Genomic DNA, 25,184 nt, shown 5'->3' on the forward strand with positions numbered 1-25,184 from the left:
ACAAGAGGTTGGGAGGACAGGTTGTCAATCAATTATAACAATACTAACCTGCTGATGCCGAGTATGGTGGGTTAGGTTGTCGTTGTACCGGTCTAGCTGTTCCTGTATCTTCATTAATCTGTTGCATGGCATTGAAGTCAATGGTGTAAGTACGACCCATGGTGGAAAGACAAACCTCATCCTCACCGGCCTGATGGGCAGCCTGGGGAAACAAACAAAAATAAAAACTCTTAAGTAATTATATGGGATTAAACAGTTGGGAAGGTAGTGCATTCTGCTCTACCAGTCTGGCTCCTAGGGGATGATACCCATGCCTACATTCTTAGAATGTGAAGGGGATAATCCTGTTTCAGCCCCAGGAGTAGGTGGCAATGTGCCCCTATGACAGTTAAGTGTAGCCATTACATTGAAGTGGCCCTGTGATGTAAGGCGATCTCTCATAAAACAAATATACTAAACAAATATTTTAAAGTTACCTCAATGATTCTGTTATCAATCCGTGTATAGGAATGCCACATGCCCCGATCATCTCTCCATTGCCACATGGCTGCGTCTGGTACCTGATGGCTACCTTTCCTGATCATAGTGTTAATAGCAAAGATTCCATCACTGGGTAGCTTGGGCATTAGCTCGCTGAAATCAAACACACAAAAACATTGACAATTCAGTTAAATATAAAACAAGAATACAAATGTAGGTGTCAGTTTCATCTGAAAACAAAGTGAATTTGATTACTTAGTACATGTCTTTAAACAATTACTGGTGACAAATCTGTAGAGTAAATGGTGAACAGAACTTCTTTAGCCAAAGCGTTGATTTTGATGAGACCCAGTTCATGGACAAACTTTGCTTTAATTTCTCTGTACTCTGTGAAACTTCTTGAAACTTACCCGATAAGCGATGTGATCTCATAGAGTTCCTGTGGACTTCTGGAGACAAGCTTCAAAAAAAAATAAAAATTTATTACAAATCATGTCAGTTCAATTATCAGTAAATCAATCTGGGTTTTTTTTTTTTTAAAGATGAAGTAGCATAAATTGTTGTACAATGTTGCACCATTTGCTTTTGTCGACAAAGCAAACCCTGCCAAACACAAAATTTCAAACATTTAAGTTGGCTTGGTGCTTAGTAGAAACCAGTTACCTGCTTACTGTAATTAGTTTGCGACTTATTCCTGCTTAGCAACTTTATTTACTGAGTAGCATTTTCTAGTAAGCGGTTTAAGGTTCTCAATTACTTAATGTCATACCTCTATTTCTTGGCTGGCTTGAACTGAAGATCCCATTAAGAGGTAGCCAATCGTGTCTGCAATATCTACAGAGAAGAGTACATAATAAACACCATTAATTCATATCATAATCTTGTTGATGAAGGTACCAGAACTAAGGGTCAGTTTGAGGCGTTGAGGGTCAGTTTGAGGCATTGATGGTCAGTTTAAGGCGTTGAGGGTCAGGTTGTTTTGGTCAAGGGGATGTTTTCATTTTTTGGGGTACTTACTCTGTTTCAGAAGCTGTACAGCAATCTGTGGGCAGCTTGAAGGCAAGATGGAGGTACTGAGGCCCAGTTTGAGGCATTGAGGGTCAGTTTAAGGCGTTGAGGGTCAGGTTGTTTTGGTCAAGGGGATGTTTTATTTTTTGGGGTACTTACTCTGTTTAAGAAGCTGTACAGCAATCTGTGGGCAGCTTGAACACATTAATGAGAGCATTCTGATGACCATAATGAAAGTTCCTGTACTGATGATAGGTGGACTGACTACCAACTGAAATCACAAATATCAATAATGTTATCAACAAACTAGACGATGAACAAGAAATTCCAAAGTGATGTGTGAAGCTCTGCATGGTGTGAATAATAAGAAGTTACTATCAAAAGTTAACTTGCAAGTACAACCATGTATTAAATCTTTGTTGGAGTGTTGGCTCTAAAAAGAGCCTGTTTGGTCTTGAAATTTTGAACTGTATACTCTGTCCGTCTTTAGGAGAAAAGGAAGAAGAACAGAGTATACTGTTCGAAACGTCAAGACCAAAGCGGCTCTTTTCCGAGCAAACACTCCCACAAAAGAGATTTATTACATGGTTGACCTCATTAGTTTACTATTTATAGTTAATTCACAGAAATTCTTTAAGAGCAGAGAGACATAGATCAATGGACTGTGGTCTTACCAGTTGTTGCAGGTTTGTGAGGAGTCCATGGGACGCTATCTGCTGCAGACGTTTCTCATCATGCTGAAAGTTGTCCACAAGGCGAGCAAAACATAAACAGCAACTTTCAACTGACTTCTTGTCCTGATAGAGAAATTACAAACAGAATATTCATTTTAATGTTTAGAATAAAATGCATGGCAACACACAAGTTGTTATCATGGTAAATATTATATGGGATTTGAGGCATTGCATGGTGAGGTATCAATGTATATTTGGTTTGCGGTAACACCATGTGTGTATCTACTTGCCAGGTAGATTCTGTTCTTTAGAGAACTCGTCTTGCTTTTATTTTACTACCGCAGAGTAGATTTTTGGAATTCGAGAGACTTCTCAATTCTGAAAAGAACTGTCCTGTTTATTAACTACTATCTGGGGGGAAGGTAGACAATTGGCCGGCACTACTACTTTAGCTTTAGTGGATCGAGTGGACTTCTTGTTATTATGGTGAACATTTTACCTGATGTTGAAGTCGACTGGTGAGTAAAGGCAGTGATTCTGTGACTAAGTTAAACTCATCCATGCCGATACTTTGACAACAATTAGCTGCAACAGCTAAAGCATTCCTCTGTGCTGCAATGGAGAAGAACTCAATATACAGAAGGCATGACGTCAAACCACCCTGAAATATGAAGGATAAATTGTCAATTCATAGACCACTTCTAGTAACAGTGGAGTCAAGTTTGTAGTAAAGATCTGTGAAACCAAGACCAATCTATTGAACTCAGTAGGGCCCACAGTCATGGCTCTGCTTACGATGACAATTCTTTGCTTACAGGGAAAGCGTTGAGTTTTCTAGTAATGTGAAGTGCCTAAGTGCAAAAGTTCCCTGCTATCCCTTAGAATAGGCTTGACATAATTAGAGTTTTATCTTTTTCTAATACGTGGAATTTTCTTGCATCATTGATGAAATACATGAATATAATAACAACAACAATGAAAAACCAAAAGCATTTAGTTTACTAATTTTGAGAGGGCTAATTGAAGATGAAGAGACTTACCGCTTGTAGAATAGCTTTACTATGTCTCCTTGAGAGCATCTCTAATGCAGTCAGTGATTGCTCTGCTACATCCATACATTGAATCACTTGAAGCTACAATAAACAACCACAAAAGCTATCAGTATTAGGATCAATATGAAATCAACGTGATGCTAGTAGGATTTCAAACTTTGCATGGTGGAAGTATAAATAGGTGAGGTTTACGGTAGCACCATGTGAAAAATCTCTCTTTGAGTAGGGTTGCCTCTGAGAAGAGCCGATAAATGACAACTCAACGTTTTGATCAGTATGCTCTGATCATCTTCAGATAGATACACAGTTAAGTTCAATCTTAGCTCTTTGTGAAATCAGCCCCTGGACACCAAGCTTTAAAAAAAACAATATCTTATGCATCTAAACAAACAAAAATATTTTAATTCATCAATATCTTATGTTTAGCCTTGCTCAGAAACAGCCTCTTGTTTGGCATTCAGTATGTCTTGGTTAAGACACATCAGTCTGGTCTTAAGTGTTTCTCATCACAGCGAAGGCATTAACAGCTCAATTTATATTAATCCTCAGTAAAGTTTGAATGCAAGGGATACCTTTTCTAGAAACACTGGGATGGCATCCATAACGACAGTAGAGGACCTGGGTAGAGCCTCCATCATGTAGGTCAGAGCTCGGCAAGCGTGATTCATCTAAAAAAAGTAATCAATATTACCAACATTGTTACAATACTCCTTAAATTACTGTGGCCCAATTTCAAGGCTCTGCTGCATACAGTAAGCAAAGAATCTGTGCTTATGGTAGCAGGGTATTCCGCGCTTACATCAAGTGCATTTCATGGGTTAGCAGGGAATTTTTTGTTTGTGGACATGCTAGGAAAGTAAGAATTCTTTTAAAATAAAAGGGGATGGAATTAAATGTATTTAGGACCAAGCACTACTAGGGTTGTATTCATCATCAATACAGGCCTTCAACTTCGCTCTTGAAATGGCACAACAAGTTTCCTCTGGTGATGGGCACTTCTATGAGGACAATGTTAATTTCCATGAAACCTTGCAAAGGGCACCACAGCAAAAGCAAAGGGCAGCAAGGCAATTAATGTGAGTGCTGTGGGTTATTTCAAGGCCTGACAACATGTGAAATAGACTTGTACTTACGATATCAAAGTTATGTTCCATAGCGAGCAGAGTTGTCAGGGCAGGAACGACCTGTTTGACCGGGAAGCCCCCCAGAGTGTCTTCATTACCCATCACCAGAAGTTGACACATCTCAATCACGGCCTGTAACTGCTGACTTTCATCACCGGTAGCCTGTAAACCGGTAAGCAGCTGATGGGCTCTGCTACCTATTAACAAAATGATTGAAATGAATGTAAGGTTGCTGCATTTAAAAAAATTGTAATAATTTAACTGGCACGTACAATAGACTTTATGCATTGATGTTATCCAGCTACCATCTTAGAGGTAAACCAAGGATGCATCAATGGAATACATTGGTGTAAATGGTGAAACCAAATGATGTTCTCAAAATTACTTTAAATTGACAGCAAGTGGCTATATATAGAATATGAACTTACTAGCTCCAGTACCCATGCTTCTGTGTAACAACTGGTGCATACGAGGGCCAAGAGCATTGAACAGATGTGGAGGTAGGCCCCTTGCTTCTAGAAGGGCTGCATGGAGGTCAAAGGTCATAGGTTAAAGTTCATATAATACACAAAATAGGTAATTGGTTTGGATTGAGTGTTGTCATTATTACAGAGTTGGAATGACAGCATTATGTTTTAGCCTATTTGAGCAGCTATGGATTGTCGTGTGGGCTTCTAACCAATTGTGTTGAATGTTGGTATTATTTGTTTATATATAAGAAAGCCCAGACATTGCTAAGATTTTTCATTTCTTTAATCAAATATCATCAGTAAAAATATCAACAGAAATAACATGAAACAGAAAGTGAAGCTTTGTGTTTAGAAATTGAGGCGCAATATTAACATGCTTATATCCGGATGTGACCTCTTAATGTGAATGGAAGCAGGTCAAAACTTGGTGGTCGTTTGTTGCTGCTATGTTCTATAACTGGTTAAGATGCTAGCTCAATCTAAGATCTCCGGACTCTACATACCTTGAAGTCGCCCCACCTCGGAATCATCAGACTCTCCCTCCCCTCCTAGGGCCAAAGCTGGGGCTCCTCCCCCTCCTCCAGACCCTGAAGCTGTACACAAAACAAAAACAGAAAATCTTTTATAGAAATTTGATGAAAAGAGTTGAAACTTTTTCAAATTAACTAAGGGAGGTTTGCGGTAACACAATGTGAAAATCATTTTTGAGTTGTGTTAGTTCTGAAAAGAAAAGGCGGTGGACAACTCAACGTTGCAATCAGTTGCAATAAGGAGAAACTTTGAGTTGCTAACCATCGGTTGTTTTCAGAACCAACACTACTCAACAGAGATTGTCACATGGTGTTTCTGCAAACCTCTCTTTGTTACTTCCACCATGCAAATTTTTCAGTTTTAACCATTTAAACAAATGAATGACATTCATGTGCATCTGTTGTACTTTTTCAGCAAACTTAACAACTTTTTCAGTCCTGCAAAAAAAAAAAATAAATAAATAAAAAAAAAAGAAAAAAAATGGGAGACTGTCTGATGATTTGATGTTACTATGACAACCTTACCTGCACCAATGGCCCCTGGGGCCGAGTCCTCGTTGGCGTTACGACCAGTTGATGAAGCGCCCTCTGTGGTTGCGTCTCGTCCAGATGAGGTATCTGATCGACTGCTCCCGCTTTGTGCTCGCTTGCTCATCCCCGAGCTGCGCCTACTTCTGTTAAGAAATTTTAAAAAAGAAAAAAGGAACAAATGTTGTCTCTTGTTCGAATTGGTCCGAGTCTCCATAAAAAAATGCAACAATTTTGTTTTTCTGAAATATTGTCTTGTGACAGGAAAAAATCATCGGACACAAACAGTTATTATTTTAATTTGCAAAATGAAATCAAGCAAAGTAGGAACAAACACGCGACCCACCCTAATCATTACTACTATTCTGGGTTGAAAACAAGACTTCCTAGAAATAAAAAGTCAAGCTAAATGAGGGACTTAGGACTGTAATGAATGGACTCATTGAAAAACCAGGTATAGGACGCACAAGTAAGACTCCATTATTTCAGTTATTTCCCTGAAACCCTGATAAGCTTGAAAGTAAAACCTACAAACACACACAACTGATGTAAGTCTACATTTCCTACTTCCCCAAATTCATTCAAAAGGGAAAAACTAAATGACTCAGACCCATAGTTTTTGTGACTTGGATTATTCCAATGGTACTAGTTCCTTTGCTTTACATACAATAAATTAATTTAATATAAAAAAAGGGGGGAAAATGTGTTCAAGGCGATTGTCTTTTAAAGTAAAGTGAGCACATACTTGTAATTACATATTTTAAAAGATTAATTTGTTTAAATTTCTTGACAATTTCAAGACACTGTGGAAATTGGTAAATATAATTCTTTTTAATTGTTAGTTATTAATAACTTGATTCATACAGGTTCCCACAAAACCGATCATGTAACATCCAACAACAACAAATTCCAAAAACTACTGTAATTTAAAATTAAATGATTTCACTTTTCACCCAATTGTCTTGTAGAAATGTGACATCAGCATACTGTACACCCATTATAATATTCACCGGGATCTTAAAATATACCCCAGATTAACCCAGCTACTTGAATGAAGGAACAGGAAATGTTTGAGTGATTCGTGCTTGTCAGGAAAACTGCTGCGTTCATGTTTGACCCAGATGTACACAATAAGCCAACTTGGGGTTGTTTTAATGACGGTCATTAAAGGGGTTCAGACATGACTCACGGAGGTAACTGAGGCAGCTACCTCAATGCCCCGGGTCTTGCCTTGGTGCCCTTTGCAACGTTCATATTACCCTGCCTCAATGCCCCGGGTCTTGCCTTGGTGCCCTTTGCAACGTTCATATTACCCTGCCTCAATGCCCCGGGTCTTGCCTTGGTGCCCTTTGCAATGTTCATATTACCCTGCCTCAATGCCCTGGGTCTTGCCTTGGTGCCCTTTGCAACGTTCATATTACCCTGCCTCAATGCCCCGGGTCTTGCCTTGGTGCCCTTTGCAATGTTCATATTACCCTGCCTCAATGCCCCGGGTCTTGCCTTGGAGCCCTTTGCAACGTTCATATTACCCTGCCTCAATGCCCCGGGTCTTGCCTTGGAGCCCTTTGCACCGTTCATATTACCCTGCCTCAATGCCCCGGGTCTTGCCTTGGTGCCCTTTGCATCGTTCATATTACCCTGCCTCAATGCCCCGGGTCTTGCCTTGGTGCCCTTTGCATCGTTCATATTACCCTGCCTCAATGCCCCGGGTCTTGCCTTGGTGCCCTTTGCAACGTTCATATTACCCTGCCTCAATGCCCCGGGTCTTGCCTTGGTGCCCTTTGCAACGTTCATATTACCCTGCCTCAATGCCCCGGGTCTTGCCTTGTCTTGTCATTGCCTTGGTGCCCTTTAAAATGTTCCAATTACATAGAGTAGTTAACTCTTGAAAAGAAATGTCCCAATGAGGTTTCAAATGTTAAATATATATGAGACTTGCATAGCAGGTAGTAGTAACTTCAATGTATAAGTGATATTGACTGATCAAGTGTGTGCAGTTAAGATGCACTCAGCACATGACTCCTAATATCATATTGCAGACTGGCTTAACATTGCCTTTATCATAATACAAAACCTATTGAATGATATTGAATAGTCATTCAATATGAGGAATGAGTGTGTAGTTACCTATTCATTATATGATAGTGCACTACAGGGTGACATAGTGCATCATTGAATCACTCAATAGAAGGATTGACTAATGTACAATTTAGATGTGGAGAATCAATATTGTCATCCCACCCAAGTAATATTCATTTGATTTTTATTTCACATGACTTGGGAAAGTGACTCATAAACAGTGCTTCCACACAGCGGTGTATATAGGTAAACCAAAATTAATATTCTTTATCCCCGATGCAAATTTAACATAATATTGTCATCATTATGGAATAATATTATAAACTCAGCACAGTGCGGACATCTTGGTTTTGTTCCGTTCAAACCAATGTAAACCATACTAGTTTCCTATCAGGGCAAAACTTCAGAGAGCTGGTTAGCAAAAAAAAATGCTTACAAATGTTCTACTAAGCACAAACGAGCACGATACTAGTCACATATTGTACTTGTGACATGGTACTTTATCCAGGTAAGTATATTGTTTTGTGCTAAGCATATTGTTTTGTGCTTAAGCAGCCCTATGATAATGGGCCCTAGTGGAAGCAATCTATTGATACTACACGTTCTCAGTATCCTGATAAAGATAGTGGTTCTTACCTGGTGCTGGCACAGGTTCCCGTGTTGGTGTCTGTGGCACGTGGCCTTGAGCTATCTGGTTTCGGAGATGAGGTCCTCGCCTTAGACTTGCCTGAAGAAAAAATCACAAAAAAAACCAAAATAGTTACCCGTTTTCCATTCATTTAGTATACCCCATCAAATAATTAATGGCGTGATGTTTCGGCCCTAGCAGAGTCTTTCTCAAAAGCTGTCAAAACATACACAAAATAAACAATCCTAAAATTCCAATAGAGAAAATAGAATAAGCTGTTGCAAACTGCTTACCAACCAAAAGGACCTATGGTATAAATGTAAAAAAAATTAAATAATGGTCTGTTGTTTCGACCCTTGCAGAGTCTTTCTCAAAGCCTTCAAGAAAGACTCTGCTAGGGTCGAAACGTCAGGTCATTAACTATTTTTTTGCCAAATTAAAATTGAGCAGTACATTTTTGGAGTCGTCTTCACTCGTGACTTGACTCACTTTTGCTTGAGGTGGTCCTTCCTTTCAAAGGACCCTTAAGACTGGACGGCAAAGCTGTTCCTTTCTCTTCAGTTCCAGCGGGACAAGGAGTTGATGAAGCCCGCCCTCTATTGGCCTTCTGACGGGTGCTTACACCGGACGTAGATGGCTGGGATGGGACACCAGTAGATGGATCTGTCGATGTGTTTTCTGACGATCTATGATCAACAAAAAGAGATTAAGGTTACATGAATTGTTATGTACACATAGATGGGCACTATAAAATGGCACTTTTAAGAACTAAAAAAATTGTAAAATTGCGGGTACAACCATGTATGAAATTTTTATTGTGGCAGTGTTGGCTCATAAAAGAGACGTCAAAGTCACGGCGTTTCAAACAGTATACTCTGGTTGTCTTTGGGACTTATTGGCAACTTTGCTGCACGTAGGGTGTGTATAATAATCAAGAAGCCAAGCAGTAGTTCATTAAATGCTGTACAGGCATGAATAAACTACATGTGGAGTGGTAAATTCATGTAGTGTTTTATTTTCAAGCAGGATGTAATATAATAATACGAGGAGAGAGAGATTTTTAAATAACATATACCTATGGTAAGAGATACCACCCAAGCGTGACTTTGGTGTCCCAGAAGTAGACGTAGTAGCGGTCGATAGTGCCTTGGACTCGGTCTTTGTTGACGTTGTCGGAGGGGTGGAAACTGTTGCTGATGGTCCGGCGCCCCAGGGTGGGGCAGCCCTCCTTTGGGCACTCGTCCTGCCTGGTGTCCGGCGCGGTGCGTAGTAGTCTAAGGCCTCGTACTGGTATGGATGATCCCTGGAGAATGAGCGCAGAGACCTGAAGGTGATCAACGGGATCTCTTCGTTGAGTCCTGGCAAAGTTGTCTCCCCAGTCTCAGATTCAGGATGGTCAGTACTGGCTGAACGCAGCCGTAGCTTGCTGTGTTTCTCCCCAATGGTGGATTCGCTTGCCGAAGACGCTGAGGAACTACTGGCCTTACGCTTCTTACCTAGGCCTCTGCCGGGAACAATGATGCTAGAGTCCTTAAACTCCTCAGGGACAACTCCACTCTGCGACGGATCTCGACTATGGCTCAAGAACAACCCAGGGCCAGAGCTGTGGTCGAAGTTCAGGTGTCTGTCAAAGGTATTTGCATTCAGTTCACTTGAGGGTTTAATGTCGTGTGGTGTGGGATGTTTAGTGATGATGCTTTGGGTCAATCCAGGGCCAAGATGGCTAAATTGGATGGTAGCGTTCAGTTTGACTTCCTGGATCTCACGTGGTGGTTGCTTAGTTGGGATGCTTAGATTTAACGGCTCCGATTTACGCTTTGAAGCTTCCCCGGTTACCTTAAAATTACTGCAACAAAATAAAAACTTTAAAATGAGATAAGGTGAAATGCACAACTACTCTATAAACAATCAGGATATATTTCCGCCACAGTGTTTCCACAACTAATTTTAATATGCTTGAGACCAAAGATGCACTGGGTTGACAACATCCGAGAATGGTAAAGTTGTAACCTTACAAAGGGCACCAAGGCAAAAGCACAGGGCACAACGGCAATCGCTGTAGGTGCTGTGGGTTATTTTGAGACCTGAACAAGGTTTGATCCCCCACCTTCTTTTTGAGCTATTCTTGCTGCTTGGAGCTGCTTGCTGGGCGTTGACAAACACAGAAGATTCAAAATGATTGACAGAGGTGGAAGCGGCAGTCGTTGTGCCACGTCTAGTTGTGCGACGCTGGTGATGAGACCCCCCTGATTGGTGGAGACTAGGGTTGTGGTCGGCCATAATAGGCGGCGGTCCAAGACGGAGACATACCCAGCCCAACGCTTTTATGGCTCTAGCTTCTGTTGGAATAATCAACACAATATCTTGTTAGTAATAGGTCTTGAACTTCACATGTGAAGGTCCATGACAATTTCCCTCTGGAAAGGGGGCACTTCTATGAGGAAAATGTATATTGGGCCTCGTGAAAAGACTAAATGAATTCACATGTATAATCATTTGGCATTGAAATAAGGCATTTAACAATAGTAATACATGTAATTACACTTGTTGTAGCTTAAAGCTCTGTTTATACTTCCTGGGAATGCAAATTCAAGTGAGAAATAAATTTTGACATCACAAATTGGCAATGAAAAATTTGCAACAATTGAACTGTCTGCAAAACATTCACTGCAAAAACAGCCATGTGCACCAAAATTCGCTTTGCATGCGCATTTGCAGTTCAGAGAGTGAACATGGCTTAGTATCCACACGTACATAAAACATTTATTACGTACAGTGGATATTTAACCTCAGTACAAACAAAGATATTGACAAAACATACAGACTGCCAATAGCTCAGTTGGTAGAGCACTAGCATGTTAATTCATAGGTCAAAGATTCAAGTCCCACTCTTGTCTTTGTTCAACTCACAATATAATGTATACAATAGATTACATTGACTGGGCTTTAGTTAGTGTCATATAAAACCACTGGAGGTAGTCTCTCTGATATATAGCAAGTAATAACTCAATGGTTTCACCTCTGGTGTACTTGTTAATCAAACAATTTCCCCTTACATGTAGACATTATAATATCATTATGGATAGTCGCTACCTACAGAAAAGTGACACTGCCCTGTGAAGGATGAAATTACAGGCGTCTGTAACTCATAAAATATTGGCATATTAGGCATCTAGATCCCATACTAGATAGATCTACATTCCTGTAATTTATAATGCTTGTCTATATACAGAGATTCAATTGATGCATGGGGGTCAATGCATACAGAATATCTGAGCTCAGGATGCATTTATGAACAATGCATGAGGCCTGACACAAAGGCAGTACATACATAGACTGTATGCTCAATTCATTTCATTTAAACTTCAATCCTTAGTGGGTCTTATTTATCTCCAGATGTTCATAAGGTTATCAAGATGGACTGCACTAAGTAATCATAATCAGACGTGATATTCGGCCCTTGGAAAAAAGCAGGACAATTTCATCAAATTCAAGGGCTACCTTACACCATGCACATGGTGTGAGCTTAAAAATAGAAATTTCAGGCTATTTCAATCACTTTTGCCGATTTTCGAAGGGCAAAACAAAAATCGAAAATCAGACTAAAGCTGAGCAGGAAGAATATTATGCCTGCACATCACAGATTTTGTTTTTACTTCTTATTTTAAGACATTTGTATGAGGCCAGGGCTTCACAATTTATTTGATAAACACATGTATGTAAGGGCAAAAATAGCATGGATTATTTGCCTGTGTTTTCAAGTATCCTGAGCAGTAATTCTGTAACATGTACAACCTGAAATATCTGCCCATATTTATATACGGTAAATAATTCTATATGTACAAGCAGATCTTGCGTGATAAGATTACGATCATGACAAGATGTAATAATTTAATTAATTATGCTAATTAGTAAACAAGGTCAAGATCACTCGACTGCAACGAAAAAGATTTAAACGTTAATCAATCACGAATATGGTCATGGATCATGCAAAGGGATTACTGGCAATACCATAGAAACAATTATTAACAATATGTTTGCCCGCAGCAATGTATGGTGTCATGGTTGTCTAATGAACTGAACCAGTTAAATACAAACTGGTATTTGAACTGAATTTAACGAATGTGTTTGCACATCAAGAAACCTACTCCATACCAGAACATTGTGCCAGTAAGAATTTAGAACTAACTGAAGATGTTTTTTTAATATTTTTTTATTCAAACAACATGTCTAAATTACTCACTTATTATCTATCACTTTAAAGTGACGGGTAAAACAGGGTGTTCCAAAACAGGAATTTCATGTCACAATTTGGCATTAAATGAGTTGCTGTTTTGTGTTCACTGCATAAAACTAATTTTTTAGGAAGAAAAAATAACGTTCTCATGATCAAATTAATCTTGCGTACACCGTCACAAATGCTTCAACATTAAACACACTAAAACACTTGAAACATATTCACATTGCGACAAGATTAACCAAGCTCAGTGTCCTATTAACATTAATTATGACATACGTTTTAAAACTAACTGCAAATTAGAGCAATATATTCCACAAGGAACAATGTAAGAGTTAGAGTGCATGATCACAGTCCAGGCTACCTCCATGGTCCAGGGTGCATGATCATAGACCAGGGTGCTTACCACATAATGTACATGTAGTAAGCCAAGCTTGCTTCAGACCTCACAGGAACTCAACGATTCCAAATTTCACAATACTTGCTTTGTTGTCAGTTTTGCTTGTATGACCGAATGATGTGTACATTGTACCCTTGTGTGTACATGTATCATGTATAATTCAGTGTGTACATGTGCTTACATCTATGTGGGTGTGCACATAGGATTCTAGACCGCTCAAGGGCACTTAGTGGTTTTAATTCACAGAAACTGTACTAACTGCTGCAGGGGAGACTACCATGAAGTCATGCTTGGCTTTTAATAGACACTCACACAATCCCTGCATATTGGTGTGTACACAGCACAGCTCCACTTCATTATGACTACACAAAACTACAGTGAATAGAAACAGTCTGCTCCCTTCCAAATAATGACTCAGCACTATCATTATATTAGAGGGTACACAGGATGCCATGCAGCTAATGCAGCATTATCATGACACATGACCATACATTGTGAAGGCCAACACATAACATTGGCATTTCCCTGCCCTACATATCATGGTGTCCCCTAGGATTTGTTCAAATTTTAGGGCATTCTGGACCCAAACATTGGAAGTTTGGCCAAAGCCTGCTGAACAAAAACACAATCCAGTGTTAATCCTTTGTTTTAAAAGGCAATCTGTGCAAATAAACAAAGGCCCATTGTATGTTCATTGGCGCATCACTCAATCCATAGAGAAAGAACCACATACTGAATCCAACAAGATCAAACAAAAGGTGCAGTTGGATTTTGGAGGGTTGGTTGCCCAAGGTTTTTACTGATTTGTCTTTGTCATCTGTTTGATACTCACAAATCAATGGGTGCTTAAAAATCAATGCAAACAAACATGTGACCTTCCATGGCCCTTCCTCATTAACATTCAGTGTAAATTTTGATTAATTCTTCCCTTCATGCATAATGTAAGATTACACCAATGTGTCTCAAATCACCAACAATTGGAGTTACTAATCTATGAAATGTGTACAATTTGCTAACTAAATTGATTAGCAGACCTACGTGTACAATGTACATCCATCAAAAGCTCATGGAGGAAGGAAATGACAAGACCATGGAAGATACATCAACGGGAAAGACAAATACTGTACGTACAATACAGTACCCAAACATGTAAACACACTTTTTATACGTTACATATTGGTTCAAATGTAAACTAAATATACTTGTACCAATAATTCACATTTTCAGGAAACTCTACCCAATCAAAACACTTTTTATCTAATTTTGATCAAGTTCAACTGAGCTCTCTCTCTCTCTAGTGCTTGCAGTTCCTGATGGTTCAAAACTGCACCAGTGTACACAATCCTATTTCAGCTGCCATAGAAATTAGTTTGTTTGTCCTGCTATTTTCATCTGTTCTCGGCCATTGGTCCATAATGGTCTGGACCCCAATCTCCCCATCTTTACCTCCATATCATACTCCTCGCCACAAAAATCTTCTGACAACCAAGGGCCTTTCTCAAACCTTGGCTTGTGCTCCGTCTCTGGCTTAGGCTCTGCGCACTGCAGCTTGAAGCATACTGTGTATTTTGCAGGCTGTGGTTCAAACATCAGCAGTCAAGAGCCTGTAGCTGGAGTCAGAGGTTTCAAAAAGACCCCATGATATATTTAACACCAGCATCTCCTACCGTAAGTTCCAAGCCACTTAATGAAATCCTCAAATGTTGGTGTCATGCCACCCATAACATTCCTTACAGGAAGTGCACGTAATTATTACGTTTAGCGTACGTCCCAAACTGCTAACATTTTAACTACCTTCCTTGGCCTTGAACTTCGCTCTAGAAGGGGAACGGCAATTTTAGTCTATCAAGGGGCACTTCCATCACAGGAAAACTTGAATTGGGATTTGCATTGGCAGGCCTGATACTTCAGGCAATTGCCTCCATGCCTTGGTGCCCTTGCCTTTAACAAACTATACCATACAGGGGTGCATTGGGTACCATGCAGCAAAAGCACAGGGAAACACAGGGCAATTGCTGTGGGTGCCCTGGTTATCATTGTAATTTGAGGCCTGCCCTTCATTTTACTAGCTATTTTCAAACCGTTGTAAACATAACACAGCGCAATAATTACAAATTAAGCAAAGTAGTCAGATGCTGGTATTACAGTTTAAGTAGCCCAGCCTCATAAAATCTACTGTGTGCTATTAAACTCAATCAATTGCCCTTCGACACAAATTTACATGAATTAGTAGGCCTAATTGTACAAGATGTATTTAACTGAATCTGATCGATAATTTTTGTCAAAATGATTTGCAAAGTAACATGAAAGGTTTGCCACTAACGATGCCAGTGCAAACGTGTTCTGTGTACATAAATTGAACATGACATGCAGCCTTTTGGTCCGTGACCCTTAACTGTGATAATATGAAAACATCATTTTTGCATTGTGTATGCACGTCATGATACATGTAGGTAGGGCTACTTCATAAACATATACAACATTTTACAATACCATGAACACTGTACTTGTACACGACTTCACAAATAGTGATCAATAAATCCCCCCCCCCCTTTATGGGAGGTTGTCTGCTACACTGCCCCGCCTATTCAGTAACCAGCCAGACTCTACCACATAAACCACAGAGTTAACTCCGAGCCTCCACAGTCCCCTGCTATGTACCATAAGGTGAATCATACCCAACCGGTTCATGATTACTGATCAAGATAATGCATACAGGAAAAACTTCTGCATCTAACTCCTGTATCTGATTGATTTAATCCCGGTGAAAGATGAAGTTTAAGGAATAGCGACTGGAATGAATTAGCAATAAAGCAAGAGACCCATCCACTGGCTATATAACTAATTTATGCAGTGTGAATCAAACACAATATTGAACAGTTTTATAACTTGGATATTTATGATGTAAACTCACTGTGAATTATTTTAAATGGCCAGAATCAAAGTGCAAAAATACAGTGTTACGTAAACGTACAATTTCATGTTTAGCCTACATTTACATGGTGTATTGCCCATGTCTTGGGTACATGTAGTACCTGAACGTTCATGTGGTACATCATGTGTATGGACACATTATAGAAACTCAGCTCCTTTCAAGAATGCTGAGTACATGTGGCACACCCTGTATACAATGCGTACACTGCATACGTGTACATTGTTTAAGTAAAGGTTGCATGCCTTCCTCCATGCTAAATTTGTGGTTAAACAAAGGCAAATTTACTCAAGCAGGAACTGAACCATTGACATCTGGATTAACGTGCCTGTGCTCTACCAACTAAGCTAACAAGACCTATGGTGGTGGTCTACCTACAATACAACCCAAATTGTCTCAAGTTCACCCAGTTAGTTTCCCTTGTGGCGTATTACTTGATACATGTTGGTGAACTTACAGTATACGCAATGTACACAGTTCTTTAGTGGCACATAAACCTCATACAGGACCCAAGAGTCTTGTATGGCATCACATCTGCATTATTTCTCCATGAGTACATGAGGGTGTTTGTGTTGAGTGCCAAGGGCTTTTAGTTGACTGATGACCTTAACTCCATTCATGCATAATGTGTTTATTACAAGTTTTTAAGCATGTACGCACACATCACCATTGAGTCCATGGTATTGTATGGGTGAAGGAAGTAGAAGGTGACCAATGCATGCATAGTACAATGTACATCATGTACAGTTTGTTTTAATGTTGTTATTTAACATCAGTAAAATCTGCATTTTTGCAATTTAGTATCCACCAAACCAAACCCCATACCCATAAAAACAACATTTTTAAATTTTGGATTAAACATCGGGATTTGAACCATCGACCTTTGGATTGAATGACGTGTCAGTGCTCTACCAACTGAGCTATCTAGCCAATAGATGTTGATTTATTGCATTCCCCCTATTTTATCAATATCTTTCTTAGGGGTGTCAGTCAAAACTTTAAATATAAATAATACATTATTTTGGCATGTTGTTCATCATGTTTGCTTACATTTGATTTTGCTAAGCTTCAACCAATCGTCTTAACTCACTAGCCCAGAATGATTTAAATGACAAATTATATTCAGGGCTCAATTTCATAGAGCTGCTTTTAAAACTAAAAGCACAAAAAGTAGCTAAGCACAAAACAATTATGCTTACCAGAATAAGGTTACCAGCAAAAATACCATGTTACATGCACAATTTATTTACGTATCCTGCTCCCTTTTACTTAGCAGAAATTGTTAAGCAATATTTCCTGCTTAATATTTCTAGTTCAATGAAACTGGGCCTTGTAAATGAGGTCAATATCTTTGCATCATGTAACAGAATGGTTAATACACTACATGTCTGATGCTGTATTGTTAATCAACTCATTGTTGTATAACGTCCTGGTTATGTAAGTTGTGATTGTAATTATGTATGCTGTAGGTCTATGTAAGTGTAGGCACACTCTGTACAAAAGGAGCGTTCCATGAAACATTACGCTTGCTGTTTATTTGTTTATAAATAAATACCAAGCAAGATTGTATTTTAATTAAGAAGCGTACCCCAAGTGTATAAAACACCCAGTCTTGAGTCTTGAGTAGTGTGATCCCTTTGCAGCACAAATTTGGCTAAACTGGGATGGGTGCAGTGTGGCGTCACGGCCGTAAAGGTGCAAGTGAAGAAAGAAATTATGCAGGCAGATCGTATACATTATATTTCAACAAACTTGCATTTCGGTAATTATTCACCACGAACAATGTTTGTTAAAAAATGGAATTCCACTCAGCTTCGCCTCCGTAAATGGATCATTCTATACACCCCCTACTTCAACTCATGGTGCAAATATTTTTTAAATGAATGGCACGTGGCATTCACAATTAACATTAAAAAAATGTACACACCCCCCCCCTGCCCCCCCCCCCACCACAAAAAAATAATAATAATGTGAGAAAGACACTTATCTGAGGTCCTGCACTTTGTATCAAACAACACAATGTTATTAAAAACAAAAATATAGGTAAAGAAAAATCTTCAATTTTTGTTCAAAATGTTATCCGATTCAATATAACAATAAAAGAAGCAATTTTGCGGGGTTTGCAGTATTAACATAGGCTTGTTGTACTAAAATAATTTATTGTTGTTGCACTTTTACCTGGAGTCCTGGACTCCATTGATGATTTTAATTGATGATTTTGATCGAGAATCAATGGAATTTTTAGGGACGCAAGTCTTAAAACGCACACAACAATAATGATGAAAGGAAATCATGATTACCAAGTCTAAAAATTCTAAAAGTTTCTGTATGGCGTCACCACTTGTTCATTCAATATGAAATAATCATGAAATAATATAGGATCTAATTTACCTCATCAATGGGTCTGGGATATCCCTTTTTTATAAAAATGAGTGAAAAAGCGGTGGCGCCATAACTACAGAGTTATCCCTGTGAATAATCAAATTATGTAATAAAAGTCATGAGTCAGACGAGAGCAGACCAGACGGGGTAAACTCCAAGCATTCCCCCCCCCCCCCCCCCATTCTTGTTCTACCACTTTTCTCCAAAATGGTACATGCCATGGCCAACACTTGAACACTCAATTTTGTACTTGATTGAAAAGCCACACTCACTCCAGCCAGGGGCAGTTTAAATAAAACATTTATCGTTTAGTTTATTCAAATATTAGCTTGTAAAATGGAAACTCCATAATGGCTAGAGCATAAATAGAATTTACCAAGTTGCACAAATTGTATAACACAAACCTGGCTACGCAATTCAGTCACGCATTGATCCGATTCGTGCACGACAAAGCCGAACAAAATGGTTTCCAAAAACACAGTTCCCAGACTACAGAATAAAATTGCACCACACAAAGTGATCAAATAAAAATCGCAAAATCACCCCACAAAACAAAAAATATGAATCTGAAATGTAAACATTTTGAAGGAAGAAGGTGATACATACACAATGTCGAGTTTCAGAAGAAGCTTTAGCAGCTAAATCGGGTAGATTTCATCGAAATTCTCAGCCATTAATTCTCCTGCCCTGACGAAATGGCCTCCCCGCAGAACACTGACCTTTGAGAGCAAACCCTTCCGGTTTTTGGTCTTCCGCCGTCGTCTTGATTTAAGATTTTTCAGCAGCAAATTCATAAAGAAAAAAAACAAGTTGTCGATGCTTTAATTAAATTAGTTCAAAAGACCTTCCACGTTTTTTTCTAAACAGAATGTTATTTTTTAATGGATTTTCCAAAGTTATTCGTTCATCACTTTTAGATTGATTAGTGTCATTATGCCATTTTATTCGATGCGTTCGTCATACCTAATTGCACAGCGCCCTCAATCGGTGCAATACCGTTTATGGCAACGCTTTCCATAAAGTTATCATTGTTAATGAGGCATTATGAATAATCTCCCTCCCCCAAACAAAACAATTGTTTATTGTTTAATAAGTCCATGCTCGTCATATGTTTAATCATACAATTATATTTTCCTGTAATTAAGCCATTAGTCGCCATGGGAATTTTGTATTTGAAAAAAAAAATAATGGACAAAGAAAAAAAAGAAAAATTCTGTCAGTGTTGGATTACATTGTTAATGAAAATTATTAGACTTCCTGCTGATGGGGAGCATTGAGCCTTTCGATAATAACTACTGCAAGAACACATAATGTAGGCCCTAAATGCTTGTTCTGTGGTTCCATTATTATAATAGACATTTTATACCCTTGATTAGAAACTGCTTATTGTCATTAAATGAAAACCATGAAGTATCTACTTGAGGAATAACAACACCTGCCAAAGATTAATCGACTCTTTTTGATTGCAAAATATTACTCGAAAGCAAAATGCAATTGCTGACAATCATAAGACGTCTTATACAGCCCCTATCCCGCGAAGAAAATCATTATTAGGGGTATACATGTATTATTATTCGATATCTCATGGAGACTATGAGAAAAAATAGGAAAACATAGAGGAAGAAAAGGTTTCCGTCTGGGTCTCCAAAAGAAATTGTGTGCAATGAGAAGATGTCATGCAGCGAATGACAAAGGAAAGAAGTATAAAGAAGTCTCCACGGGAAGAATTAATGAGATTGTTTGCGCCTGTTTTGTGTCTGTTGCGTCATTTCATCCCTTCGCAAACACACCTATTAGGTATTGTCAACATTACTGTGATCTCTGGTAAAAAATAATGAATAAGTACATTTTTGTAAATAAATGAAAAATAAAAAATAAACAATTCAAAATAACATGCATCATACTTTGGTATTGTCTTTTTGAAAAATCAACAGAATAACTGTTTTTCATTGAATGTGCACGTTTTCACCCTACCTCCTCGTTATTTCATGCTATGGTGCTCAGTTAGGGAACGTTATTACACAAGCCTCCAAGCTCCACAAGCAAGGCCATTTTGATCACATGTTGAAACTTTCTTGTCAATTTTTAATTACGACTTGTCTGGGACATCTGCATCCCCTGTAGCAATTGTCATTGGGTCAGGCATTTCAATATCCTGTATGGACTCTCACCTTTTCTTGTTTTTTTTTATAGTGAGTTACTTTTTGATTAGTTAGTTTTTTCTCCCGATTTGTCGTTTTCCTTGATGACCCGCGTATTGAAGAAGTAAATTAAGACACTTTGAGCATGTGATGCTTTGACCTCATCGCACCTCAGAGAGAAGAAGGTTGCCATGCAAAATAAATGAGCAACCTCTTGTTGAAATTCTATGTCCCATTTCGAAACTGTGTCCAGTCTTCGTCATCAGTAGTACAGATTGCACTTTCAGCAATGCGCTTCGAAAGAGCCGCACGACCGGGAGTCCTGAAGCAAAATACAAGGTTTCCAAAGGGCATTCGAGAGTGACGTCATTATTTCAGTTCATTGACTTTATTCGATTATAAAACATTTCAATAATGGATGTTTTACAATCTTTTACAATGATGATTCTGTAGTTTTTCTTTTCATTTTAAACTGTTACAGAGAAGGGGGGGGGGGCTTATAATGTCCAGAGCTCCATTTACCGTTTTCAGTTTGCTGTAATAGGCCTACTTTGCGGCTCCTTATTTGAAATTTTGTCTTGTTATAGCATGGATTCCCTCCAACAACTTATCATACCACCCTTGCAAACTCCTGACCATTACTATAGCCACACTCAGATATTACGGAAGTTCGTTCTTTCCCAGAACTGTCAAACTTTTGAACTCGCTCCCAGTTGTGGTGTTGGCCGCTACAACTTCAGAGTGCGGCCTTAGTGTAGACTTGTAGGCTAGTCGTTAAATCGGCCCCACGCGCTGAGATAGTGCTCTCGCGAGATCACTGCTCTCGCGCGAACTGATGGCTCTCCGATTTCGACTCTAGCCTTAGGGAGGAGCTGCACCAAGCCTACATCAAGGACATGTACTAGTAAGCAGCAGCCAAGTTTTTACTAGCACTTTGTCGAGCACCAAGTGAGTTCCAGTTGTCTTGTCTTCAGCACCTTAAGTTTCTTCAGTTTTTTTCTGATGGGACTTTTGTGTCCGATCTGCCGCTACACCAAAAATCAAGCACCCTTGTCCTCTTTAAGGATCCTGTCGAGTAATCAACGAAAACGTAACGTAAACTTCTGTCATGATACCTCAATGCAATGCCTTAAAAACAACCAGCTGCCTTTGAAAGAGAAAGTTCGGCAATCCCAACTCAGTCCTGATATAATTCACAGAGGCAACGAAGGCAACTGCCTCCATGCCCCCTGGTCATTTCCTTGGTGCCCTTGAAATACTCAAGTAAAAATGTACAACCCATAGGATGCCCTTTACCAAGGAGAAATTACATTGGTATCCGTGCCCTTTCAAAAACGAAGCATGCATGGCCTGCCCACCTTTTCATTAGTTCTAGGACTAAGTATAGATTTGCAAAACAAAAACACACACATATACACTCCAGCTTACTAAATTGAGTCCACAATAGACAAGACGCCTTTTGCCATCTCCTCGAGAGAGACGAGAAAGCCCCCAAGATACAACATGAATGGTGCGAACATGCGTGCTGTCTCATCACTGCTCATTGTACATGATAAATGAACCAATCAGTCTCTACAGCGCTGGTGACGTTGGTATAAATTAGGCAGCCAACCCTCGGTGACGCCGATTATACAACACACTTTTCACTATTACCAAGATGTATAAAAAGATGAAACACCCTATCAAACGACTTGACTCCCGTATCCAGTTGATAGAACACTGATGAGAAAAATGCTGTTCAGTCATGCTGTGTTGAACCATAGAGCGAGGAAGACTGGTGCTGTTATCTAATATTTACTGAAGATAAATGCAGTGTTGAACTTGTTCCACTGTTTTAGAGAGCACACTCAGAAAGTTATTTCTTCTGAGGGATTGGGTATTCGAGGCAATATGGCTGAAGCTCTACTGATTCTTCGCATACTCAAGACAATTATTGGTGTGGTAGGCATCTTAGATAATGGACTGGTCATTTTGGTGATCAGCAGAGTGAAGTTCATGCACACTCTGACCAATACCTTCATCTGTCACCAAGCTGTGATTGATTTCATCGGCTCTTTGCTCCTTCTACTACAGAGCAACATCCCCAACCCGGACCCTGTACCAGACACCATGGCGGGCCAAGTTCTATGCCGTGTGTGGATCGGAGACGCTATGCTCTGGCTCTTCTTCGTCATCTCAACATTCAACCTTCTTGGATTGACTCTTGAGAGGTATGCCGCTATCGTCTACCCGTTGAAGTACCGTACCTTCTTCGACCGTCGCCCAGCCATCATTATAATGATACTGGCTTGGATCATTGGTATCTTGCTCAAGTCCTACTCTTTTATCATATACAACGTAGTGGAGGGTGTCTGTAAATTCCAGCGTGTTTCTGTCTCCTTCATCATCGGTCCCCTTCTCATTGTTCTCCAGTACTTCTTACCGGCTGGCGTGATGCTCTTCTGTTACATTCACACTGCCATCTCATTGAAGAAAGGTGCTCTACGAGTCGCCCCTATGCCAGCCCCCGTAATTATACCCGGGTCCGAGCCGAAGCCCCCCGTGGTTGTGAACGACCAGCAGGAGTCCCTCTTCCGCGCCCGGCGAAACACCTTCAAGACCCTGGTCATCGTCTTCGCTGTATTCCTTATCTGCTGGAGTCCAAGTCAGATAACTTTCTTCATGTTCAATTGTGGATGGCTTCAGTTGGATTTCACCGGTGCATTGAATGTCTTCAGCACGTTCCTTGTTGCGGCTAACTGTTGTATCAATCCAATCGTTTACAGTATTAAGTACAAGCAGTTTCAGAGAGGAGTCAAATGCTTGTTTTACGGCGATGCGGCAACTCGTTCTCATATCTCTGGTGAGCTGTATGGATCTTCAAGCAACAACGGTACAGCTGAAACACACACCGGTGGAGTCGATCAAAATAAAGGACACTAAAATAACATTTCTGTTGAACTTAGAGACAACCTGATAAAGCCACATTCTCCACACTGGACTTTTGGATTCAGAAAAGTAACTTTACTAGTGACAAGTTCTCCAGTTAACTGCACCTGTTCTTTAACTAATTGAAAAGTATTAATTAACGATAACAAGGTCTGTACGTTTCCCCCATATACAAATTATACTTGGCCTGAGAAGAAAACCAAAAGCCAAATGTACTTTCGTGTTATTGTAAAAACTTATTTTTGATGTTGGTGGCTTAATTGAAACGTTATAATGTGTTTACTGTTTGTTTAACATAAAATAATATATTACATTTTAATGTATTAAACATGTATTGTCATCGGATTTAAACATTACGTCTGCTCAGAACTATAATGTCACATAGCTTTTCTAAAATAGTGTAATGATCAAAGGGGATCGAATGAAAAATGCATTTATAAATTTGATAAAATTTATACAAATCAATCAATCGAGTGTTTGACTTATAGAATGAATGATTTTTTTGCAAAACAATAACTTTGAAGACCATATTTTTATCAATAGACCCAAATTACCAGGAGCTGAAAATGTGCAAAGGAATTTATCAAAAACTTACAAGATGCACGAATTACCTTAAAGGTCTGAGCTGGCGATTAATCTTAGGTTTTACTCTTAAACCAATGTTTGTTTTTACTGCTTGTGATCTTCAGAATATTCACCTTTTCGGTAATTAATTTGAGGGAATTATTAGTAGTGCCTTATCAAAATCGTGGTTACTTATAGAACTTGTGTTCGAGAGGCTTCAACTTGGTTGCGTATAAGACATACATTTCCGAAGTAGGGTCACACAGTTGAAAAACGGAAAAGTAAAGTTTGAATTTTTAGAAAACAAATTTAGAAAACAAATTGATGTCGCATAATAGATGGGTCTGCATTTTGTTTTGCTTGAAGGGAACCAACAATCACTTTGCACAGCACCTGCAAAAGTGTCTTTAATTATTATTTCTTAGAGTATATGTACACTGTAAAAAAGAAATTCATTAAATGGGATAAAACAATCATGGAATAATATGAAAACAATCGTGGAGTTTGTTCATGCCTATATAAGACGCTCTTCCTGAGAAAGTGAGCACAACTCATTATTATTAATATCACAAGCCATGATGCGACAGGTGCGCGTCCTGGTGACCTAAGTCCTTCGCTCTAGGGGATCACTTTTAAAACTTCCTTATGTATTATTTTACTCTTCCACTTCCTTTCCTTAAGTCGTGGAGGGGGGAAACAAATACAGACAAATACTTGTGTAATTTGTTTTAACTTGCCCTTATCATACATTGATATCCTTGAAATTGTTTAACCATCTATTAGGGATTCGAAGAAGCGACTCAACTCTGAAGACTGGTATCTGTAATCGAAGTCTCTTTCTAGAGAGAGCGAAGATAGAAATGCTGTAATGAACCCAGAAAGAAGGGTAATCAGGCTACATAAGGTGATAAAAGCAACGGTTCAAATCAACCCAGTCTTCTCAAACAAAGAAATAGTGTTCGAGCATGGTTCGAGATACTTCTAAACTTGTTGGTCTCTCCTTAGAAAATTAGAAAAAGAGAATAAT

The 25,184-nt window shown here is 39.2% G+C and overlaps 2 protein-coding genes across 3 annotated transcripts in view; one reads left to right on the plus strand and one right to left on the minus strand.

Annotated features, from left to right (window-relative positions):
• The window catches only part of LOC139944781 (E3 ubiquitin-protein ligase TRIP12-like), a 35,769-nt gene extending 16,295 nt beyond the window's left edge, over positions 1 to 19,474 (minus strand). The window contains exons 1-18 of one of the 2 annotated variants that reach the window (XM_071941888.1): positions 19,131 to 19,474; positions 10,681 to 10,912; positions 9,649 to 10,419; positions 9,063 to 9,259; positions 8,582 to 8,672; positions 5,864 to 6,009; positions 5,312 to 5,401; positions 4,767 to 4,862; positions 4,348 to 4,535; positions 3,787 to 3,882; positions 3,203 to 3,295; positions 2,662 to 2,823; positions 2,163 to 2,285; positions 1,648 to 1,759; positions 1,250 to 1,314; positions 891 to 940; positions 477 to 633; positions 49 to 202 (exon numbers count right to left, since the gene is read on the minus strand). In XM_071941888.1, coding sequence (XP_071797989.1) covers positions 49 to 202; positions 477 to 633; positions 891 to 940; positions 1,250 to 1,314; positions 1,648 to 1,759; positions 2,163 to 2,285; positions 2,662 to 2,823; positions 3,203 to 3,295; positions 3,787 to 3,882; positions 4,348 to 4,535; positions 4,767 to 4,862; positions 5,312 to 5,401; positions 5,864 to 6,009; positions 8,582 to 8,672; positions 9,063 to 9,259; positions 9,649 to 10,419; positions 10,681 to 10,853 — 2,764 coding nt within the window. In that variant the 5' untranslated portion in view covers positions 10,854 to 10,912; positions 19,131 to 19,474. Of the gene's footprint in view, positions 1 to 48; positions 203 to 476; positions 634 to 890; positions 941 to 1,249; positions 1,315 to 1,647; positions 1,760 to 2,162; positions 2,286 to 2,661; positions 2,824 to 3,202; positions 3,296 to 3,786; positions 3,883 to 4,347; positions 4,536 to 4,766; positions 4,863 to 5,311; positions 5,402 to 5,863; positions 6,013 to 8,581; positions 8,673 to 9,062; positions 9,260 to 9,648; positions 10,420 to 10,680; positions 10,913 to 19,130 lie in introns of both variants that reach the window. The other variant, XM_071941887.1, reaches the window with a different exon arrangement.
• A 3,081-nt stretch (positions 19,475 to 22,555) lies between these two features.
• Positions 22,556 to 23,774, plus strand: LOC139945592 (cholecystokinin receptor-like). The gene has a single exon (XM_071943001.1). It carries the CDS (start codon positions 22,556 to 22,558, stop codon positions 23,585 to 23,587), a length of 1,032 nt encoding a protein of 343 aa, XP_071799102.1. The 3' UTR covers positions 23,588 to 23,774.
• The last annotated feature ends 1,410 nt before the right edge of the window (positions 23,775 to 25,184 follow it).

Source organism: Asterias amurensis, chromosome 12 (genome assembly GCF_032118995.1).
Source record: "Asterias amurensis chromosome 12, ASM3211899v1".
NCBI classification, from domain to species: Eukaryota; Metazoa; Echinodermata; class Asteroidea; order Forcipulatida; family Asteriidae; genus Asterias; species Asterias amurensis.

Bases quoted from the DNA above. Each gene is read 5' to 3' on its own strand.
- LOC139945592 (XM_071943001.1), top strand. From the start codon at position 22,556: ATGGCTGAAGCTCTACTGATTCTTCGCATACTCAAGACAATTATTGGT.